The sequence below is a fragment of the Podarcis melisellensis genome, assembly GCF_964234715.1.
Source record: "Podarcis melisellensis genome assembly, chromosome: 9".
In the NCBI taxonomy this organism is placed as follows: Eukaryota; Metazoa; Chordata; class Lepidosauria; order Squamata; family Lacertidae; genus Podarcis; species Podarcis melisellensis.
This window is the reverse complement of record NC_138541.1, coordinates 52,677,570-52,701,570: the sequence shown is the minus strand read 5'-3', so window position 1 is coordinate 52,701,570 and position 24,001 is coordinate 52,677,570. Positions and strand designations below refer to the sequence as shown.

The 24,001-nt window shown below is 42.6% G+C and overlaps 2 protein-coding genes and 1 long non-coding RNA gene across 5 annotated transcripts in view; 1 reads left to right on the top strand and 2 right to left on the bottom strand.

Moving 5' to 3' along the window:
- SPATA18 (spermatogenesis associated 18) overlaps nt 1–12,654 on the bottom strand; it is a 20,646-nt gene extending 7,992 nt beyond the window's left edge. Inside the window, exons 1-9 of one of the 2 annotated variants that reach the window (XM_081926546.1) lie at nt 12,537–12,654; nt 11,904–11,996; nt 9,102–9,207; nt 8,864–8,964; nt 7,808–7,926; nt 5,535–5,630; nt 2,946–3,080; nt 1,841–2,078; nt 377–535 (exon numbers count right to left, since the gene is read on the bottom strand). In XM_081926546.1, coding sequence (XP_081782672.1) covers nt 377–535; nt 1,841–2,078; nt 2,946–3,080; nt 5,535–5,630; nt 7,808–7,926; nt 8,864–8,964; nt 9,102–9,207; nt 11,904–11,990 — 1,041 coding nt within the window. In that variant the 5' untranslated portion in view covers nt 11,991–11,996; nt 12,537–12,654. The remainder of the gene's footprint in view (nt 1–376; nt 536–1,840; nt 2,079–2,945; nt 3,081–5,534; nt 5,631–7,807; nt 7,927–8,863; nt 8,965–9,101; nt 9,208–11,903; nt 11,997–12,536) is intronic. The other variant, XM_081926547.1, reaches the window with a different exon arrangement.
- On the top strand, nt 11,540–16,222 carry LOC309378441. Its single transcript, XR_014172076.1, has 2 exons — nt 11,540–11,693; nt 16,014–16,222. It is a non-coding gene; the product is annotated as an uncharacterized lncRNA (long non-coding RNA).
- On the bottom strand, nt 15,734–24,001 carry FRG1 (FSHD region gene 1). Of its 2 annotated transcripts, XM_081926555.1 has the most exons (9): nt 23,867–24,000; nt 22,842–22,909; nt 21,076–21,198; nt 20,391–20,445; nt 19,289–19,403; nt 18,737–18,841; nt 17,913–18,004; nt 17,022–17,132; nt 15,734–15,876 (listed from the first exon to the last, which is right to left on the bottom strand). In XM_081926555.1, exons 1-9 carry the CDS (start codon nt 23,926–23,928, stop codon nt 15,840–15,842), a joined length of 768 nt encoding a protein of 255 aa, XP_081782681.1. In that variant the 5' UTR covers nt 23,929–24,000; the 3' UTR covers nt 15,734–15,839. The 2 variants fall into 2 exon arrangements, with proteins under 2 accessions (XP_081782681.1, XP_081782680.1); XM_081926554.1 differs by lacking the exon at nt 15,734–15,876 and having other exon boundaries at nt 16,949–17,132; nt 23,867–24,001.

The following is a 24,001-nucleotide window of genomic DNA, read 5'->3' as shown; positions in this document are numbered from 1 at the left end:
CCCTTTGCTGACATCTGCTCATCTTGATCTGCCAGGAGAAAGGACACTGTGGCAGTGGCTGGGTGACCCAGAATGGAAAATAAAAGAGGTGATAACCTCATTCCTCAAGTCTTTGTAAAGAGTGCAAGCCAGAAGGACATGCGCCACCGATTCGGTACTGCCATCTCCACAGGGACATAAGCGTTTTTTGTGTGGAATCTGTTGGAATAGTCCCTCAAGTACAGCCGAGGCCAATACATTCAATCTTGCGAGAGTAAAAGTGTGTCTATATTTTAGAATTGCTAGGTTATGCAGATAGGGTGCCAGAGAGTCGAAATGGGAAGGTGGCTAATAGTCATACCATGGGGAAAGGGATAGAATGTTCTCACAGACTTACGCAGACGCTGGCTTGAACATCATACAGATCTTCCTGGCGAACAATGTAGTCCATGACCATGTCCTCAAGCGATTCAGGCCCTGAGTAACTTAGGGACAGGGTCTTCCGAACACGCATTTTGAACTGTCTGAAGGCCATCTTTGCGGCACGGAAAGACTCCTGCAAATGATAAAACAGTTACATCTAAAAGCCCAAGAAAACAGAGGCCATTTGCCGTATTGGCCCGAATATAAGCTGCACCCGCAAATAAGCCGCACCTTTAAAATTGAAGGGGGTTCAAAGAGGGAAAAAAGACAAAACCTGGGCTGCTTCCTGGGGGCGGGGGGGGAGCAGCGCTGCTTTGCTGGTGGCGTAAGGTTGCGAATATAAGCCACATTTTACCTTTTCACGGTTGGAATTTGAAAAAAAAAGTGAGGCTTATATTCGGGCCAATACGGTAAATTTTCTGAATCCTAACTTCACAGGTAGAGTAAGTGCTCTTCAATGCGATAATTCTTATGTAGTAACCCTGCTCCAGCTCCAGCTCCAGATTGAATCTGGACATCCAATAATAGCCTTTGAGACCTTGCAACACAAAAAGTTATACCACCATATCTTTCTGTGATGATGACTTATCATCACCTCTGCTCCAGGGGTCTTTAAAAAAATTAAATCTATAGCAAAACTAAAAAAGTATTCTACCACTTCGAAGAAAGAAAGAAAGAAAGAAAGAAAGAAAGAAAGAAAGAAAGAAAGAAAGAAAGAAAGAAAGAAAGACTGAACATGGTCAGGTAAGGAGATGAAATATATAAAAAAGATGAAAGAAACTAGTACAAAAGAGGCAATTCAGCAATATTCCAAGGCAAGGCATAAACAGCAGATCAAAAACACCTATAATCAAAACCAGCACTAGACAGAATCATATTTGGATAGAATTTGCCATCCATGTGACTGTTGGGTTCTTAAATAAATAACAAAAAAAACCAGACAGTCACAAAGTGAGTTGGGTCTGCTTCCCCTCTGAGAACCCAGAGTTGGTTGATCAATCTCTCTGATATGGCTATAAAGAAAGCTCTTTAAAACCAGTTTGTAAGAGTATATGAGGAAGCATTCTACTAGCCTTGAGCCACAATTCCACTCTGTTTTATCTTCAAATGTGATCCCATTCAGTCCTAAGCTCCTCTACACCAGTACAAGTTTTTAAAATGAGACTGCTTGCCATATCAGAGGTTTACAATAACTTTCCATTTCAGCAGTGAGACCAGGCGCCAGAAACTCCAGCAATGAAAGAAAAGCTAATGAACTGACAGTGCAACCCTGTATATGTCTGCTTAGACCGCAGCGAGTTAAACAGAGCTCACTCCCAGGTAAGTGTGTTTAGGACTGCCAACTGATTGTTGTCGACTCCATGTAAGAATAAGGTTTGTCTACCGCTAGGTTATGTGAGTGAGTGATTCTGAAAAGAAATATTGTTACACTTCCTACCACAACTGCAGTATAGATTATTCTCTGAACCATCTCCAGATCGTCGACATAACTTCTCAGGAGGCTTTGAGCATCCAAACGTTCCTGAGCATAAATGTCACTGAAGCGTTCCACAAGGCGAGCATGTCGGGAGGCGCTTGTAAGTCTCGCTCGTCCGGGTGAGGAACTTCTCTTGGGAAGAGGACTAGGTGATCTGCTTCGGATAGATCTCGGGGAAGGAGATCGGCTTAGTGCAAGTCTGTAACAAAATTGAAAAATCGTATCAATGGAAGATCTTTATCCTTACAAATGTATGTTCTAGACCAGCGGTTCTCAACCTGTGGGTCCCCAGATGTTGTTGGACTACAACTCCCACCATCCCTGAGCTCTGGCCTTGCTAGCTAGGGGTGATGGGAGTTGTAGTTCAACAACATTTGGGGACTCACAGGTTGAGATAGGCTTATTCTAGACCAAGGGTAAGGTACCTGTGGGCCTCTCCCATCAGCCCCAGAAAGCATGGCCTATGGTCAGGGATAATGGAAGCTGTAGCCCAGCAATAACTAGAGGGCCATAGGTTCTCCATCTCTGGTTTAGACTATTCTCTCAAGAAGCAGAATTTAAAGAAGGAGAACATTCAAAACCAGTTTATTCATTAAAGATGATTGTTGTTATGCCTGGAGAGAGACCTGTATTTTTCTTTGCTTACATTACTCTATAACGCATTGTGTAAACTGATGCCATCATCATGAAGTAATCCACTGCTCTGAGCTACAATTTCTTTCAGTTTCATCAACAGAGTTGAGATATCGAAAGTTCCCCTTAGATAATCTGAAGTGTAGCATCTCTGGAGCCAAACAATAATAGAACGATAGACAACAAAGCAGTTCTTTTCACAGAATGGAACTTGTCCCCTTCCTTCTCTCCCCAAATCTGGGGAGAATTGGGCCCATGTCCTCCCCAAATCTGCTCTGGAGGGCTGGGGAAAACCCCCAAAACAGATTTAGAAGGCGCACAGGAGGTGCATGAGGAGAGGGAGGGAAGTTCATCTCCTTGTGCAAATGGTACTACTCTGTTGGCTTGCACCCACAGGTTTTAGTGGCTACTTAAATCAGATGAAAACCCTTACCTGTTTTGGAGAAGAGATTTTTGAGCACCAAGGATGGCAATCTCATCCTTCAGTGTTTGAAGCTGCTGCTCATAATCACTCATCCGGTCCAGATTTTTCAAAGCACACTCTTCTTTTACCCGAGAAGCCTTTAGCCTTTAGCACACACACAAAAAATAATTCGGATCAAAAGAGGTGTTTCTACAGCAATCAATATCCGGCTTTTAAACTATACTAAGTAATCTATTTGAAAGAGCTTATAAAACCAGGAAGAATTTCAGAGTGATCACTATGCAGCAAGGGGAATGCAAAATGATGTCCGTCGTATGTACATTTTAGATATAAACCAACCATTTTTGCCCACCAAAAGCAATGAGAAATTTCTCAAATCTCTTTTCAAGTTGTAATGCCACAAAAATAGGTTTAGGTATGTAATTATGCAGTAGAGTTGCTTAGGGTATATATGTTACAAGCCAAGAACCTCCTCATCTTGCCTCCTTCTGCTTCTCAATCTCTCTTTGGGGTTTGATACCAGAGACCATGGCATCCTTCTGGACCAGCTCTGGGTGATGGGTATTTAGGGCACTGTTTTACAACTGTTCCATTCTTACCTAGAAAGTCATACTCAGATAGTAGCACTGGAAGACTGTGTTTCAGCTCCATGATCTTTGTGCTGTGGTGTCTCACAAGGAACGACCTTGCCCCCAATGCTGTTTAACACCTATGTGAAGCCACTGTGTGCACTACTTCTAAGACAAAGTGTCATCAACATGCTGATGACACACAGCTCTACTTCTCCATAACATCTGACTCATGGGAGGCTGTACACAAGTGGGACTGTTGTCTGGGTGCAGTGGGGGGGACTGGGTGATCACCAATAATCTGAGCTTGTGTGATATTATTTTATGATATTGTATTTTTAACTCTTTATGGCAATATATTTATGAAGGGCAGGCTTTTAAAAAAATTAAGTAAATAAATAATTCTTTAGCAAGAGACAGCTTTCAAACACACACACACAAACATCAAAACACAAAGTTATACATTTTGTGTACTCAAAGTAGTCAGTGTATGGCAAAAACATGTGCTGCATATGTACAAATGTAATACATTTATATCACATGATCTATCTTCATTCAATTATTCTACACTTGATGTCTTCCTTGTAAAGGGGCAAACCAACTCTGAAGACTGATATTAGAGAACAAGCAGCATTTTCAACAAGTTATAATTATAGAAAAACAGGCACACCTAAGTCAGGAAGAACCTAGTGACATAGCTTAGATAAGCTAATTTAAGATCATCAATGAAAGTAACTTGAACAGACTTTCATTTGGATTTGAGGAGTAACAAGACCCGAACCATTCAGTACACAAGGCATGGCTAATTGATTTTCTACGCACATTGGCACCACAACCAAAGAGTCATTCATCTGACCTCAATCAGCCTCTGATTTCATAGATGGGCACATTCATGCTTCAGGAAGAACAGAAACAAAAAGCATCATAGACTTGAGTTTCTCTACACACTCAGATTACTGCAAATATAAAAAATGTGCCTAAACTGCAATTTGCCAGGCAACCAAACCAAAGGAAACTATGTATAAATGCTTGATGTGCTTAAAGACCGTGGGGGCACATCTACACCACCCATGAAATAGTTTAAGAAGAATTCAGAGAAATGCAGATTTGCACTGAGAAGTTATGGCCGATATTCAATGGGAAAAACTATGGCAGCTCAACAAATTGAAAGTTGCAGTGTCAAGATATATTGTTAACCACACGTGGCTAACTGGTGGCCCTCCAAATTTTGTACTATAAGTCCCATAAACCCTGGCAACTGGCCAAGCAGGCTAGGGCTGATAGAAGCTGGGGTTCAATGATTTCCAGAGGGCAACAAGTAAGCCCCATTACCGTAAACTAACTAAAAATAGCCAGCCACACATGATTATATTTTTTCCACATTATAACCAAAGCTCTTTTCAGAGATTGATACTGGGAGGAAGATTCATTAGTAACTGCCTAGAGCAGGGTTTCCCATACTTGGGTCTTCTGTTGTTTTTGGACTACAATTCCCATCACCCTTGACCACTGGTCCTGCTAGCTAGGGATGATGGGAGTTGTAGTCAAAAGCAGCTGGAGACCCCAGTTTGGGAAACCCTGGCCGAGAGCAACAGAAACTGGGGCAGAGGGAATCAACATTACACAATGGCTGTGTTTGTACATCCCGCTAAACCATGATTGAGCACAACATGCACAAGTCGCAACAAGCCTGAGTGAGCCCTGGGCTCAGATGGTCTCTCTCCTGCACAGCCAGGAGGAAGAATTTGGAAGCCTCCCCTCCCCCACTCTTCAATTTCCTTTGAATTTGGCTTATCCAAACACAGGGTTGCTGTTTATTGCTAACTACAGTAAGTTTCAAAACAAGCCAGCTTCAAATCTTGGGTTATGAAGTTGGCTTGTTTAAATAAACTGTGGCTTATCCCTTGTTCAGATGCAACAACAAGCCATGTTCATTTCACAGCACTGTGATGTTACAAATGTAACCTATATGACCAACCACACAAAGATAATCCAAAACCAACTTTGCCAGCCACTGTGTTTTCCTTACTCTGCTTTTAGCTGAACAATTTCATCCTCTGCTGCCAAAAGAGTGGTGGCGGATTTGGCCTTTGTGTCTTCAAGAGCCACCTGGGCTTCTGCTAAACTGCAAGAGAAATCAACACCCAGAGATACGCCTTTAATACAAATGGCACAAATTCTGCTAACACATTCAACGAAACAGGAAATAAAATCTTAGAAGAGTATTTGCATTTGGTAAAACAAGTACACTGCAGAGCCAGTCCGTCAACACATAAGCACATCAGCTATAACAACCACAGCAGTAAACATCAACAAACACCAATTCCAAACTCAGGGCAATTTTTTATGTCTAGTACCCTATTTCAAAGTTCAAAATATATACAAGCATTTATGAATGGCATAGACAGATGGGGTAGCCAAACATAAACTGCGAAAGCCAAATCCTTTATAGGCCTACTTACACGAATTTTGCTTACAAAAGCAAAATTTGTACACCTGCTGCAAGCATGTATTTCAGGTCACGTCTCTCAAAAACCAGCATTTGAACCTGTCTTACGCCATTGGCCCATTGACTCCAGGAGCGATCTTCCCCAGGTTTGATCCCTGAGATCCTTTAACTGGACATGGCTGGAAAGTGAACATTTGACCATCTATACAGAACAAAGCATAGGCTCTGGATTCATCCTAGGATATGAATTGATCGTTAAATCTTCTCCCAGATTGGCAAACACCATCTAACAACACTGCTTATTCATTGTGCTGTCCACACACACACAAAAACAATCATATGCACACTCCCTCCTCAAATCCCAATTCAATAGATTATCTCTGTATCAATTCCTCATGTCTTCTTTCATACACAGGCTGTACAGAGAAAGGGAACCAATTCTTTCACACAGCCATGATAAACCATTGTTGTTGTTTTGTGTGTGATCAGTGCTTTTTCCCAGGGGGATGCATATCCCTAAACATTTTCTGAATCTAAGTTTGACCTCATGGAGGGGCAGTATTTCAATATGAGTAGGAAAACGAGGGTACCCCTAAACATTTTTTTAAGAAAAAAAGCACCGTGCATGATTATTAGAACAAAGGTGAAAGGACAGAGATACAACAAAGGTTGTTGAAGTAATTGATCTGAACACGTCACACTATCAAGAAACAGATTACACATCTAAAAGCAACTGCAATTTCACTCCCTATATTGAAGTTCATTCTGAATGTGTGTCAATAGATTACACTGAAAAGCTGTCTATATAGATGAACTTTCAGAAACTGACGGGCTGCAACAGTGAAAATAAGCTTTAGGGGACTCATTTCCAGTGTTGTGAAAGAAGCGAATTCCATTCAGCTTTTAAAAAAGAATGCTATAAACGTATATATATTGTGTTATTCACCTGAGATTAGCTAAAATGTCACCGAAGAGCACATTACTGGTATATTATGAAGTAAAAGACTTGGTCGTATGTCTTTTGATCTAAGGCATGCTCACACAATCCTATTCAAGCTCTTGAGTCAACATTATAGCTTGTAACTGGAAGTACAAAAAATAAAGAAGTACCGGTACCCTTTCCTCTGGGAAACTTCTGCGCCAAAAACAGGAACCTGTCCACCAACTGATCCTGGACCCAGAAACAACCTTCTGAGCTGCATTGACAGAAGGGGACTGGAGCAGTTGATTTATTCTATAAATGTGAACTGTTGGGGGGGTCCAGTATGCTTTATAAGTTCATGTGGCCCACCCACATAAGCAGTTTACAGGCATGCTTCTATTCTACATCTGTGGAATCATCACAGCCATTACAGTGGTACCTCAGAAGTCGAACAGAATCTGTTCTGGAAGTCCATTCAACTTCCAAAATGTTTGGAAACCAAGGCGCGACTTCTGATGGCTGCAGGAAGCTCCTGCAGCCAATCGGAAGCCACAGAAGCTCCATCAGATGTTCAGGTTTCAAAGAACGTTTGCAAACCAGAATGCTCACTTCCAGGTTTGCGGCGTTTGGGAGCCAAAATGTTCAAGTCGCAAGGCGTTCATGAACCAAGGTACTACTGTACTTAGATAAAGATGCAATTATCAAAGTCCAGTTAGGAAAAGGTGGGTTGGAAATGTCATTGTGGAATTATTATTATTCTTATTATTCTTATTCTTATTAGCAGCAGCAGCAGCAGCAGCAGCTTTTCACCACCATGTGGTGGCTTAAAAGGCTTTCACTACAGCCACAAAACTGCAATTCTACTTATCCTTATAGTTCGACACCTTAGTGCACGAAAAATGTATGAATGGAAAATAGTTAATTGTCCTACTCTTGTTGTACAAAACTGAGCTGTAAACGAGTGCTGTTCAGCTCTTTCTCCAGCTGATGTATTTCCTGGTCCCGGTTGCAGGCCAATTCCCTCATCCATCTGTCTTTTTCACGTGATTCCTACAGTGAAGTAGAAATACAGTGTGTAAAAGCTAGAAATGAATGCATGTCCGGGGGCAGGGGGCAGGGAGTTCTGTTAATGTTTCAGAAATATTGTGATATATCTTCCATATATCTTAAACTGATTTTAAATAAAGTGCTTGCATTTTATTCAGTAAAAGGAAACGCAAGCCTTGGGAGAAATTAGCTTCTACCAACAACGTTTGTTATACAGCAAAGTCTACTTGAATGTGGAGATAAGCCCCTCACCAATAAGAAATTTCGTTCAGCCCGGACACTGAGGTCCAGCTCCGAGGGCCTTCTGGTGGTTCCCTCACTGCAAGAAGTGAAGTTGCAGGGAACCAGGCAGAGGGCCTTCTCGGTAGTGGCGCCCGCCTGTGGAACGCCCTCCCTTCAGATGTCAAGGAAATCAACAATTACCTGGGCTTTTAGAAGACATCTGAAGGCAGCCCTGTTTAGGGGAGTTTTTAATGTTTGATATTTTATCACTTTTTTATTCTGTTGGGAGCTGACCAGAGTGGCTAGGGAAACCCAGCCAGATGAGTGGGGTATAAATATTTCCATTATACAAAAATATAAAACAGCCACAGTTCTCAACTATGGAAGATTTCCACAGAGCAGCTATAGATTAGAAAAGTAACAATAAGACATTACAGGAAAGTCACCTTCCACCTTCCTATGGGTGCATCTCTGCATCCAACCTATTGTAACACAACATCATATCTGCCTTGAATGTGGCGTTTATCACAATAAATCTGGATATACAGTATATCTCTAAAACATAATCCTCCATTTGAAACATGAACATCAACTCAGCCCCTGTCTGCATCTCTTCTCAAGGAAAGAAAGAGATAAGCGCAAGACTGGAATCAAAGCCTTTCTATCTTATGGTTTACCCATTCTAGAAAAAAAGGGGGAAATTACAAGTTTATTGTACCTGCAAGTGAGAAGAGCTTCCGCAAGTGTGGCTAGAAAAACAAGTGCCCAGCCACGGCAACAGACGAGACTTTATTGTATCCACACCAGCATAATGTCCACCTGGGTCAATGAGCGAAAGAGAAAGGAAGGGCAATAAATATTGATAAAATGTTTTAAATATCTGGGCACAAGCTAACCATCACCTGTAGTAAATATATGCACATAAATCAGACATGCAGAGCTTGGAACAACCTCACCTTCTTGGCTTGTTTTGTTCAGGATTGTGAAGAGCTGCCCCTGAATCATGGAGTTCAGTTCCATGATTTCACAGCATCGGGTCAGATTCTGATCACATGAGTTAATCTGAAAATTAGAATTACTTTGGTTACTCCAATTCTGCCAATATATTGCACCTTCAGTATTCCTTCCACCAACGGAACTAAGTTCAATAAAAGCTATAATGCATCGCATTCCCTATAACCAACAAGATAATAATATTGCATACTAACCAATGGATCAGAGGCCAAAATGTCATGGAATATTAAATCCCACAGCAGAAAGTAAAGAGCTTACATAGGCATATCAATTAGAACAAAGAAGTAACCTCCAGAATGTATCATATCTGTGGCCACAGTCTATCACTGGAATCCAATAAAGTGAGATGAGCGCTGCAACCCCAGAGTCGGTCGCGACTGGACCTAATGGTCAGGGGTCCCTTTACCTTTACCTATTGCTTTACAAAGGAAATTATATGGGGCATATCTATAATACCAGCTGAGCAGCATTACCCTGGGAACTGTAGTTCCATGATCTAGAGATCTCTAACCATAGAATCAAGAAAGAAACTAGTGACACACGGCTTGTACTTATAAAATGGAATTCAAAGTCATCTTTGACTCTGCACACAGATGGGTTGTCGCTCCCCACCATAGCTGTCAACTTTCCCCTTTTCTTGTGAGGAATCCTATTCGGGATAAGGGAATTTCCCTTAAGAAAGGGAAAAGTTGACAGCTATGCTCCCCACCACATCCCCAGTATTTCCACGCACTATTCCTGTTTGATTGTCAATCACAGTGAAGATCACATTTGGTTTAGATCTGGATGTGGCACTCAGGACAGCACAGAAACCTTTTTCTGTAACAGAGAATTCTTAGCACCTTTGCTATGTGCCTACAGATCTATACCAACATGCTTTACCTCTGCAAATGTCCATGCCTAACAATGTCATGCTCACTTTACTTCTCGTGTGACTTCTCTCAAGAATAAAAATCAAGTTCAGAGCTGTCTGTTGCAGCCAATTTTTTTTTTTAAAAAAAAACTCTGAACACACTTCTGTCCAGACAAATCATGGGAAGGTTTTTTACTCCTTTACTGAACTACCATGTCTTGCATGAGAACTCAAGGAATAATAGCATTAGCCACCACAGCTCAGGGGTTACAGTTTGAAGAGACCACAGTGGAAGGGGAAAAAACTGGTCTGAATGTACACTTATTTAATATGCCACACAGATCCTTAGCAGAGGAAGCTGTTCATAGTTCAAATTTTATTTTTCCGTTATTATATGCTTACATTTAATTTTTCTAACTACTGTGCAGTACAATATAAAAAGTCCTACTGCCAGGCATGCTTGTGTTTTGGTTGAAGATCTTACCAGGTGCCACATTTTGCATTTATAGATAGCTTTTGGAAAGCATACGATCTTATGCCAGGCATTATTCGAACACGCATGCTAGTTCCTTCATGACTTACAGCATCAGGTGATAATTTGCATGTGTAAACAGACTGCCATGGGTACATCACCAGAAACAGAATTGAAATATATCATATAGCACCATGCTTTTTCACTTGAACCAGTTCACACATTCTGCTGTCTGCCAGCCATGGTAATCAGGTGGCATACACGCATTGGCAAACCATCCCCGAAACTCCTGTCAGATCCAACTCATATAAAGTCAAACACTGTGCTGGACACATCATGCGTCCAAAAGCCACCACTCTGGAACACAAAATGTGGACACAGAAGTTGGAGGAGAGAGAGCCAGTAGAGGAATGTAGGCTGGAAGGTGTTATTAATTGGTTTCCACTGGTGAGAAAGTACAGAAATGCACCATGGTGACGTCAGGTTAAGTTGAAGTTATAGGGAGAACCAGTACTGGGCTGCTGTTTTTGGCAACAGCTGCATGTGTACCATTATCATTTAGTTCCAGTCTTCACCTGGGAAGATCAGGGTTCAAATCTCAGCTATTAAATCCACTGGGTGACCATGGGAAGTTGCAGTTCCTCAGTTTGACCTATCTCACAGGGCTGTTGTGAGGATAAAATGGGAATCGCCATTTACGCTGGCCTGAGCTGCTTGGAGGTAATAGGAGGATTAAAAATTAAATGTAGAGAAGTATCGTAGTTCCAATCTTAAAACAAACAGTTAAGGGTGTTAAATGTATAAAGGGAAAATAACATGTTCGGGTGAGGGGGAGCTGTGGTTAAGTGTAACCGAATCAAAAAACTCAATCACAGCTCAGTAGAAGGGGAGGAGGAGGAGGGAAAGAGACTTGAGCAATCCCTCGCTGCAAATCATTGCTGTTCTTACTACGTTTCCCGGGCAGAGTATCGTGGCGTTCTATAACCATGGCAACCACAACAGTGTCTGCTTGGCGCTGAAAACCGGCGTCCTTAGTTACTACTTTCCCGGGAAATGGCTGGAGGTTTCCAACACACCGCCAGCTCAGCCCTAATCTCCCGCCATAAAGCGACCTCTCCGCGCAACAAGCTCAAACTCACAAAGCTGCGCTTGGTTGCAATGTTAAGCGTCTCCATCTTCCCTAAAGATGTCCATATCATTGTAGTTAAGGTTAGTTTCTGAAACGATCTCGCCGTTTCCTGCAGTTTCCACCTCGCCAGCTCCGGTTTTAGCAAGGGTCGGGTGGGTGGGTGGAAAGATGAGTTAATATTTTGCCAGGTACAGATTCAAAGGGGACAACATCGCAAATGCATCTAGCTGCCTCCCCATCGTTATTAGTCAGCGCGCCGATTTCCAAAACACGCGTTCGCGCACACTCACGTGATAATCTTTATACCAGTTCTCCAGCTTCTCCTGTAAAATCCTGCAGGTCTCGTTGTTGATCAGTCTTCTCAGGCTATCAGCCATGGCTCCCTTTCAAAGGTGAGAGAGATCAGGGGTGAATGGAGGATGGATCTAGAAGTTTTGGGGAAAGAGGCTTCCCTTCCTACAAAACAGCTAGCATCGATGTGCCTGCTTCCCGGGTATTTTCTTTTTAGCTGCCCTAGAGTATCAAAGGTGGGAAGATCGGCGAAGGGAGATCCGCTGCTGCTTGTTGGCTTTGCGCTGACCTCAGCCTTATTTCCCCCCTCCGCGAGTCTCCTCTATGATTGGAGCATTTTATACTCGGCGATTGTTAAACAAACTGACGTTTGCTTTGCTCGGGTGCCAGGGACGCGGCGGCTGCGCGAAGGGAGCCTTTTGGTTGTAGCAACGCCGAGAACCCCACCTCCCTCCTCGGCCCTGCCCTCTCGGTCCTCCGGGTCTGAACTCGAGGAGCCGAGGGAAACGATCCCGCTGGGTCTCTGCTGGAAGCCAAGGGGGGAAATCCTAGCAGAAGGAGCGCGCGTGTTTGTGCCTGTCTCCCTCCGCTAAATCAAATGGCCCAAGTTCGAGGGGGGGGGTTTCCCTTACGAATCAGGAGATCCCCCACATGGTCTTCGTCTCTGCGGCCGCCTCTTCTCTCCCTAGCTTGCCGGCCACCTCTCGCCAAGCTTGCAACTCGCGTGTGAGGCACAGCGAGGCCACAAAACGGCCTTTATTACGCTCACCGGAGATGCAATTTAAAATAATAATGATGGGGGAAGAAATCAATCCCGCGAGGGCTTTGCGCATAGCTGTCAACTCTTCCCTTTTCTTGCGAGGAATCCTATTCGGAATAAGGGAATTTCCCTTAAAATAAGGGAAACGTTGACAGCTATGGCTTTGCGTAATGGGCATTTAAAAGACCAATATAACTCCGCCCCTGGGAAAGAGACCACGCCCACGCCCCTCCCCTCCAGGGACTATCCCCGCTCTTGGGAATCTCCATGCAGGCAAGGAAGCAGGTCGTCAGTCCAGAGCTGGTAGCCGATTTGCCCTTCCTCCCGCAATGGGTCGCACATGGAGTAGTTCAAAAATAATGCTAGATCACATTTAGGCACTAAATGAACCAAACCCTGTTGCTCATGCACTCCTTCATCATCTCCACTCTTAATTCCACCTCCCACATCAGATTTAGCAGCAAAATATATCTTGCGGTTACTTTCAGATGAGGCAAAGCATGGTTTTGCTGCTGAACCTCAACTGAGACGGGAAAGTAGAGCACAGTGTTAGTTTGCATGGTATACTCGTGAAATAATCCAATGTCAACCGTATCAATATGCTAACTTTTAAACACAAAAGCCAGTCACTTCACTAGCAAAATGCAACTCTGGGTAGGTCTACACTCACGCCCCAATTTTGAGGGGTGGGGTGGGGTTTAAGCCTTTTCCCAACCCAAATCCTTACCCCCTTGCTCCCTGTGAAATGGAATAATAAGTCTTTCCATGTGGCTGACTTGGAAGATTGGATTTCCTTGACACCACAAATACTTTGCCATGTGCCACAATGCGCTACTGTTCAAGAAACACATCTTGGTTTTAAATGTTCATTTGAAACTGGTTTGGCAGAATAAAGAGACTTTTGCACAACTTGTGGAGGGGTGGTGGAGCTTCGTGTTTGTGTAGCCAGTTACACGACACTGCTAAGTTTCAGTCTCGAAGGGGACTTCTAGCCAAAGAGAGAACTTTTAAGTGGCAGGGAGGACTGCCCCACGTTAGATTTTGTGCTTGTGTTATGTGTGTAACCTCTTATGAATGCCGATTTTAAAACCCTCTCCACAAACAGAAAGCTTCCTCCAACAAGCAGAAGTTTCTTAACTCTGCTATGATCGTTTTCCATTTTCAGGGAGTTTCAAAAACATGGAGCTTTTTTAAAAAAATGATGCAACTTTCAGCAGTGTATTATGTACCAGCTTTCCCCACCTTTCCCCCTATGTTGACTGACCAGGACTGACTCAGTCTAAATAGTATGGGGCCCTCTGGTGGCACAATGCAGTATGTGCCCACTTGATCTTCAGATAAATACTGTATTTATTTTAAATATATTGAGCCAACAGATGCAGTAGGCATAAGGCAATTCGAGATATATTGATTTCTGAGTAAAACCTGGTATAGACAAGTATTCCCCCAAGCTGCCATAAATTTCCCTTCACGTTGCTGACAAATGTCTTTTTTGAAAACACCCCTCCCCGATATTTCCTTAAAGGGTTTTAGAACATATTTTTTTGGGGAAGTTTGAATGCCAGGCTCCCTTTCATATTGAGGCAAAAACATGTCTTTTACTTGTTTACTTCACATGTTCCACCCAATGTAATTTTTTGTTGATTGTAGGTTACTTGCACAGGTCCAAAATGTGTGACGTCACTCCCAACTTCTAAGTAAAGATTTGCATGTAATAGTAATAGTAATAATAATAATAATAATAATAATAATAATAATTTATTTATATCCCGCCCATCTGGCTGAGTCTCCCCAGCCACTCTGGGCAGCTCCCAATCAAGTGTTAAAAACAATATAGCATTAAATATTTAAAACTTCCCTAAACAGGGCTGCCTTCATATGTCTTTTAAAAATAGGATAGCTGTTTATTTCCTTCACATCTGATGGGAGGGCGTTCCACAGGGTGGGCGCCACTACCAAGAATGCCCCCTGTCTGGTTCCCTGTAACCTCACTTCTTGCAATGAGGGAACTGCCAGAAGGCCCTTGGTGCTGGATCTCAGTGTCCGGGCTGAACGATGGGGGTGGAGATGCTCCTTCAGGTATGCAGGACTGAGGCCGTTTAGGGCTTTAAAGGTCAGCACCAACACTTTGAACTGTTCCAAAATGTACTGGGAGCCAATGCAGATCTCTCAGGACCGGTGTTATGTGGCCCTGGCAGCCACTCCCAGTCAAGCTGCCACATTCTGGATTAATTGCAGTTTCTGGATCACCTTCAAAGGTAGCCCCATGTAGAGCGCATTGCAGTAGTCCAAGCGGGAGATAATCAGAGCATGCACCACTCTGATGAGACAGTTCGCGGGCAGGTAAGGTCTCAGCCTGCGTACCAGATGGAGCTGGTAGACAGCTGCCCTGGACACAGAATTAACCTGCGCCTCCATGGACAGCTGTGAGTCCAAAATGACTCCCAGACTGCACACCTGGTCCTTCAGGGGCACAGTTACCCCATTCAGGACCAGGGAGCCCCCCACACCCGCCTGCCCTGTCCCCCCAAAACAGTACTTCTGTCTTGTCAGGATTCAACCTCAATCTGTTAGCCGCTATCCTTCCTCCAATTGCCTCCAGGCACTCACACAGGACATTCACCGCCTTCACTGGTTCTGCTTTAAAACAGAGGTAGAGCTGGGTGTCATCTGCATATTGCTGAACACCCAGCCCAAACCCCCTGATAATCTCTCCCAGTGACTTCATATAGATATTAAAAAACATGGGGGAGAGGACAGAACCCTGAGGCACCCCACAAGTGAGGGCCCATGGGTCTGAACACTCATCCCCCAACACCAGTTTCTGGACACGGCCCAGGAGGAAGGAGAGGAACCACTGCATGACAGTGCCCCCAGCTCCTCTAGACAGTCCAGAAAGATGTTATGGTCAATGGTGTCAAATGCCGCTGAGAGATCCAGCAGAACTAGGAAACAGCTCTCACCTTTGTCCCTAGCCTGCTGACAATATGACACCATATAAAAGCATGATCTATTCTCCATTTTAATATGAACACTTTACTTCCAAAAGAAGAGACAAAGTCAGGGTAATTAAAATCTACTTTAACAACAACAGCAAAGGTTTTATTAAAAAGAAAAGAATTAACACACCGAATAAAGGAAGTGAAAATATACGGAAGGCCAGCTTCTGTTCTGACTATTTGCAGTATCTGTCAGCTTTCAATTTTGATCTCCTGAAAGACAAAGTGGGGTAGGGGGAAGGCAAGGTAAAATGATTGGTACATCTAAGTAATACAACTGTCAATAAAGTAGAATTAGTACTGGCACACTTTTAAAAGCCAGAGGTTGTTCATTATTAATTTCTATTTAGGGCTGGAGTGGCAAATTTATTTTGGCTCAAGGGCCATATTCCCCCTTGGCCAACTCTCCAGGGGCTGCATGCCATCAGTACGTGATGCCAAAAGTGGATGTGGACAACTCACACCTTCGCACAGAATTTATAAGAAGCTATAGTCCTGTTAGCTTATCATCTCTTTGCCCTGTAAACTGTTGGAAAGCATGATTAAAGTTAATCAAAGACTGAAGCACATTCTACAGTGCTAAACAGCTCAGTTAACAGTTAAGTCTGAAAACGCCGTTATCGAGATCACACCGGATATGGACAAAGAATAAAAACAGCGATGAGAATGTACGTTTCAGTATTGAAGTTCATCACACACAGGCACTACTCATTATAAGAGTTTACTTTTAAGAAGGCAATCAGCCACCGTGGGTTATAATGCTCAATGGCACCTAACAAAATGTTTTTTAAAATCCCTTGTCTTGGAAGAGCTTTGAATAAGTGACAATTGCAGTAGCAGCTGCATGTAAGTATTAGCTGCATGAAATCTGCCAGTATACATTAGTACATTTTGTAGAATACGGCAGACTAAGGACAAGTTCATATCCACACGCTCACCATCTGACAACTGCAACATCAAGGGATGGATGTGCACATGTGAAGCAGCCAGAGCTCAAAACAATCCAGAGCTTTTCCATCACTGGTGGCCACCATCCAATATCAATGCTTTACATTCAGCTGAGCCCTTGTCTACACAAGCATCCAGTTAAATGGTTGAACTGCTGCATTGCTTCACAGTGGAAGTAGCAGCAGCTGCACACACGAACACTTCCCTATAGGAAATTAGGAACACCTCATGTAGAAAAGTCACACAGCACAGAGAGAGCAAGCCATACTTCCTGATAAGCTCATTTTTGGCGTACAGGGCATTTTTGCAAAACAGCTCTTATAATACTGTGTTTGCATGTTTGTTGTGTTTGCTAGCATAGCTGCTCAGCACGTCTGACAACTGCCATCCCATTGCAACAGAAAGAGTACCTGTCCAACAGTGCCTCGTGAAAGGTGCCTTCTTTTCTTGCTTTTTTCAGAGCTTTGCTGTCTTCTTGGCTTACTTTTAGTTTACGGTCTTGAAAACTCTGAAACTTCTTCCTGGAAAGAAAAATGCAGAAGGTAAATATCTTCAGCCTGTACGAAATACAGTGGCTGAGTGTCGATAGGACTACAGCCAAAACAAGCCCAATGAGAAATAAAAAATGCAGGGTATCAGTGAACTCCAAGGGATCTAGGAGGTATACAAAGTAAAGGAGAGTGCCTTGGGGACAGAGCATGCCCAGTTGCCTCCAAGAACCACATAATGTGGAATGCCAGCTGGAAAACTATTGGGTGTGGTGGGGTAGGGCAGTGAATTGGTCTGCTTTGAGATCCTTCCAATTTGTGCTATCTTGGAGAAGGACACATTCCTGTTAGGGCTGAGGGTAACCTTCAGCAAGCTGTTGCAAATCACACTTGCAAACATTAATAAGCCTATACCATGCATTTAAAAGCCCCACTAAGGAATTAAAGAGGTATTGTGGGTGGGGAAAGAAAGGGTGTTGCATTTGTTATAAAACAAATATCCAAAAAAATCATAAAAATAATAAAGTACCATTTATGGATTATACTAGGGATAAACAGAAAGAGAAGTGGTGCAATGTATCAGGCCTGCATCTGAAAACAAAAGCACATCTCCTTGTCCTGTGAAATAAAGTTGGTCCTTAGAACAAAACCCACCAGATCCTCATGATGATAAACTTTCTTCAGCTTTTAACATGTTTACACAAGGATCGGGATCGAAGGTTTTTGATCAAGGAAACTAGGGGTTATTTGCACTCTAATACAACTTGCTTTTGTTTTATTTTTAATGATAGCCAAGAAACCCTTGTTACATACACGTAATTGATTTCACATTGCTTAACATTTCCTTGGTCTTCTTCCGGAATGTCATCCTTTTGCTTGGCTTCCCTTTCAGCACACGTCCTGATCTAAAAGGAAGTATGGGGAGAGACAGTGCTGTTTTACAGTTGGTTTAACTGAAAAAGTTCAAAGGCCAAAAGATCCTATTCTCTCTCTTGATATTATTCTCCCCTGATTTGCTTTCCAGTTTCACTGGACGCTGAATGCAACAGTCACACACCAGTATGCAAAGGAGCTGCTCTGACAAAATCTTCTTGTAATGCCTCTGCAAATGCATTTACACATATATACAAACTGAAGAAATATCATATTGACATATCACATTATAAACAGTGGTCAATATGGGGAGACAGGGCATGCATACTCCAAGGACTACTGGGGAAGCAGGAAGAAATGGAGTATACTGTGTAAGAATGCAGCTAGGTTAGAGCACATGTCTAGTTTCCCCTGGGCAGGGTAGAGCACTCTGCTATGCAAATTGAAGCCCTATCTACCTTCTGAAGCAATGTAGTCTAAAACCCAGTTTGACTCCCCACCAACTCTTTCAGCTAAAATCAGTGAGACTCCTTCCTTCCAGTAAAAAAAAAAGAGAGAAAGTTCAGAACAGAGATGCATTCCAGTTAAAATGGATGCTCCAAGTCATCTGACCAGGCAACATACGCTTGGGTTAAACAATTATTTTGCCTGTGACAGCCACTGAAGAAGTTCCACATTGAAATGTTTCGCCTGTTTCTGTATTTTTCCCTTAAACAGTCACACAGACAAATATAAGAACTGCACATACAGGCCATTTGAATTACCTTAATCATTTCCTCGTTATCTGCAGTTTTACTTTTGGCTACAATATCGCCTTCTTCATTACAGCTGATAAAGCAGCTGTTTGCTGCTAACAGTGCCATTTTCCCCTGAAGGGAAAAAATAAAATCAAGACAAATTAGGAGGACTATTATTATGTTCCTACAAGAACGTCTCACAATTTTATCCGATATTACTTCAATAGCGCTGAAACAATCCACTTAGACTCATTCTGCATGTTGATTTTAAAACTCATAATTAGCCCTCTTGTCATTTTATGACAATTACAACATTGGCATTTGAGAATGCAATTCAGAATTCAAACTTGGTATTTGTGGATCAGTTTCAATGCTGCATTTGCCAAGCTAAACATTATTTTCAAGGATATAAAACTATTTCAGTATGATAGAACGAAACAGCCACTTCTGAAATTTTGATATGGCCTCTTAGTTAATGTTGCATCACTGCCATCTGATATCAATAAAAGCAGCTATAATCTAAAACCATTGCATTGTGTATTAAGATATTATGTATTAAGAATGACTGCTGACACTTGCCTCTTGAAACACTGGCTCCCACTGCTCCCTTGAACCTATTGCATCAGAACGTCCAATAACCAGCCCATCTGAGTTAATGCCAAGGTATTTACCATAGCCAGATTTCAATGCAATTCTTAGAAAAAGAAAAAAATAAGCAAGTTATGACATTGGAAATTGATTAGTTCATTATCAAGAGCTATGGTTTTCAAATTATGTTCCAGGATCTTTTGAAAGTTTGTTTGTTTTAATAACTTTTATTTTCCAAATTTCAGTTTTATAACAATCATGCAAATTACACACACTTTCCAATAAATACACCATTTGACTCTCTCCCTTCTGTGGTTTCTTCTGTTATATTTTCTTGCTGCATCTTCAAATTAAGTCCAATTATTATTTGATCCCTAATATTTCTTTGACAAATATGCTTAACTGCTTGTTGAGTTAATCCTGCTAATGAATTCAATTGTTTACAATAGTTTTTCAGAAAGTCCACGTATTTTGCCCATTTTTATTAAAAGTTTCTTCTTCTTGGTTTCTTATTCTTCCATTAAGTTTTGCCATTTCAGCATAGTCCATTAATTTTGTTTGATACTCCTCCTTGGATGGTGAAAGTTTGTAATCATAAGAGCAGCGCTTACTGAAATCTCAGAAGCCAGGAGTATTGAATAAGATTTCAGGTAGCTATATAGGTATATTGTCCCCACCCTCAACTCTACCAGAAACAGAACAAATTACCCAAAATAAGAACAAACAACACAAATAAGCTTACTTTAGGCAAGTTACAGAACCTTGGAACAACTTTATTTTCCTCTGTAGAGAACAATTCTGCCTAGTAATCTATAGATCACAAATGCATGCTTTAGCAACTGCAGGAGTGTCACGACCCAACTCTGAGTCAGAAATTTTTAATCCATGTGTCCATGGACATGCACAAGATGTACTCTACCACATTCCTTTATTTAGGTCTCACATCTAGTTTATCAAAGGGGCAAAACACTGTTTCTAAGCTAGGATTAGAAAGTAAATCTAAGGAAAGGCAGTTTCAAACACTCTTGTGTCCAGTAACCTAAGAAAGCCTGGTTAATTTAATGGTTAATATAAAGCCAAGGTGAGTAACTACCTTGAATCTGAAAGCTTGACAGCAGTAAATTGTTCAGGAGGGTATGGCCCTTCATCTGGAAGTATTAAAAAGAAATTAGACAATTAGACACACACAGGCCAGAGAATCCTGTTATGAACTGCTGATGCAAGAGAAGATACCAAAGGCGCTGGGGACGTTGAGTTGTATCCAATTTTAGCCATACTCAGAACAGACCCATTTAAATGAATGCATGTGACTAATTTAAGGGCAAAAATATTAATGGTTCTACTGCAAGTTGTTTTGTTTTCCCATTCTCAATGCACACACTTCTCTGTTTTCCATACTGAAATAAATAACAATCTACTTATATAGCAGTAGGTTGGCTTTTTGATAAACATTTTGCACTCAGCTACTAGAGCACAAGAGGCAAATTTGTACAGGATAAAGGCTACACTGGTCTATTTTCAAAACTGACAGCTAAATAATATGGCCAGCCTAATTTACCAAAAATTCATTACTACAAATAAATAACATAGATATGTGTGGGAAGGTTAAATATGTGCAGAGTCTGGAAACTCTTTTGGACTTATTTGGAAAGCTGGGTCATAGTACAGTTGGTGCCACAGGGCAACACGGAATCATCAAAATAAGTGAGGCTTACTTACCCATGCCAAAAATTTGATAGGAAGGGAGAAAATTTCCCTCCACTTTTGCCCATACCAACCTTTATGTGGTGCTCCAAGGGTAAAAAGGCCATTGTCAAGAGCACTGATATAGGTTCCAAGACCCATTTCTATCGCTACGGTTCCTGTGATTTCACCAAAATTTGATACAGTCCACCACCCTTCTAATAAGAGAGGAAACAAAAAAGAAACAAGAACACATTTGTTGTTTTCTTCACGATTGCTTGCTGGAAATGTCTTGAAGAGACCAAGCAACAAAGCAGCTTTTCCATCTTAACCAAGCATAATGCATAATGACAGTTTACTTAATAAACTTAAAAACTGTTAGTGACAAGAAACCATTAAATAGCTGAAAAGATCTTTTTATAATCTTTGGTTTGGGAAGAAACAAGTTCTGCAGTCTTGAAAGCTACTAAGAACAAATGCTTCTGGCCAGGCATACAAGAAAGCTGCAGGACTCCTTATTTGATCATAATGCAAGCCCTCATGGTTTGGACACCAAAATCACACTAGGAATGTTGAATACAATACAGATATGGCAATTCAAATAAGTACAAATATGACATTCTGGATGCTTCCATCTACTTCCTTCATGCTTCTCTGAAGATCAGAGGCTGCTTAGAGCATATCTTGTAATGAATAGTCCATGTCTTTCGATTTTTATAAGGGAACAACTGAGAGTCAGCATGAAAGCATGATGCAGTGGCTAGAGACTTTGACCAGGATTGGAGAGACCCAGGTTCAAATCCCCACTCAGCCATGAAGCCTACTATGAACTTTGGGCCAGTCACTGTCTCTCAGCCAACCTTCCTTACAATGTTGCTGTGAGAATAAAAGAACTATGTATGACACCATGGACCTATTGGTGGAAGGGGGGCACACAAAAATAATGAATACACAATAAAGTATGCTGCTTTTTAAAAGCAAAATTCTCAGTCTGATAGCCAACTAAGGCTCAGCTTACATGTAAAGCTAAGCTAACCCATGGCTTACTGCAAATGTTTGGGCTTTGAAGAGGAGGTCACAGCTGCTTTGCTCCTCCTCCAGTTATTTTACTGCTATGCTGAGCTAAACTGTGGTTTGGCTTAGTGTGTCATCTGAACCAGGGCTTGCAGTTTACCTCTTTCCAAGCAAACCACAAGCTGTAGCAAAGGTTTGTCTCATTCTTTACAGCTCATAGGTTGTTTGGAAGGGTTAAGCCACAAGACTGGGTTCAGACAACACACTAAACCAGAAGTTTTCAACCATTCTGAGTACACAGCTCCCTTGACATTATTTCTGCGGCACCCCTGTGGGACTCAGGAGCCCAGTTACGTCACCCCTTGCCTGCAGAGCTGGCAGCCTTTCACTCTTTTTCAAACACCCTCGCTTGTGGAATGTTCCCTCAGCCTCCTCTCCTCTCCAATCCCTTGGGAGTATTCTGGGCAGCTGCCACAGCCATTCCTGGTCTCTGAGCTGCCTCAGCTCCCAGCAACCAGCACTCCCTGGCCAGCCCCAGAGGCACCATTTGTATGGGGAGCTTGTAGCCAGGGCTGCTGCAACAAACAGCTGTGTAAGCCACTGGGAGGCAGAGGCATGAGAGGGCATCAGAGGAGGGAGGGAAGGAAAGAGGAACAGAGACCAGTGTTGCCCGCAGCATCCCTGATCTTTTAAGGCACCCCGGGGTGCCACAGCACCCTGGTTGAAAACCACTGCACTAAGCCGAGCCATGGCTCAGCTCAGGACAGGGCAGCAGGAAAACAACTAGGGAGCAGCAAAGGACTATCAGTGTTCTCCCTCATGCCCCTTTGTGGAAAAATGAGCTTACCAACAATATCAAGTTTATCCTCAGCATCTTCATCTCTTTTCCGTTTTTTATCTTTGTTTTTCTTCTTACTGCAAAATGACACAGTAGGGGGAAAAAATCAACTGCATGCTTTGTGTATGATACGCAATCCCCAAACAGGTACTACCAAGAGAAACAAACATTTTTCGTTTAGGGAAAGATGTGCATACCAGAGAAGCCCCATTTATCACAAAGGCTGCAAGTGAACGTGAACCACTATTTTGATTCAGACAAGGCACATGTTTTACTCCAGGGCTGAAGATGGCATCAGTGCTAGGACCTCCTCAGCCCATCAGAGAAAAGATTCTGGGAGAAGTGTGTGTGTGTGTGTGTGTGTGTGTATACAGGGTTGTTGTTTTTATTTCTATTATATATTTTTCTTGATTTTACTCTGTGAACAGTCCTGAGACACCTAGGTATAGGGCAGTATATAAATTCAATAAATTAATAATAGTAATAATAATAATAATAATAGTAATAATACAGTAATAATACTGTAATGTGCAACCGCGAGCTTTCGCCTTAATCAGGAGACAGGCTACTTACATAAAACCCCGAACTTCTGAGTCGCGAAGCGGAATTTCTGCATATAGAGAGCGGCAGCACAGAAGAGGGGAAGCGCACAACCCCCCTTAGCCTCGACCGGTCGCTTCCACAGCAGGGCTCCCCTTTCGCCCTTAAAAAGCACGACACGGTTTTTCCGCAAGGAAGAGACGCCGGAGTTCAAAGCTCCCTCGGGGAAATCGTTATTTCCTGACGCCGAAACTGCGCCCGCCCGAAATCACCCCCGTCGTGGTGAAATGCCTCTGAGCGTGTGCAGAGCGCCTTCCCCTCTCCACTACGAGCAAAGAATAGAGAATCCGCTCTGCACACGCTCAGAGGCATTTCACCACGACTATGGTGATTTTCGGACCCGGCAACCGAGGCCCGGACTCGAAGAAAGGAGGCAGGATCCCACCTCCTCTTCCCAGTACCTGGGGAAACCCGACCCGCAGGAAGAGCCTCACCTTTTCGATTTCGTCCCCTTCAGAACCAGCTTGGTTCTTCTGACAGCAGAATACTCCGCCATGTTTGGCCGCTTCTACGGAAGCCGCGGAGGGACAAGCTCCGCCCCTCCTCTTTCTTCCTACTGCAGTACGGCG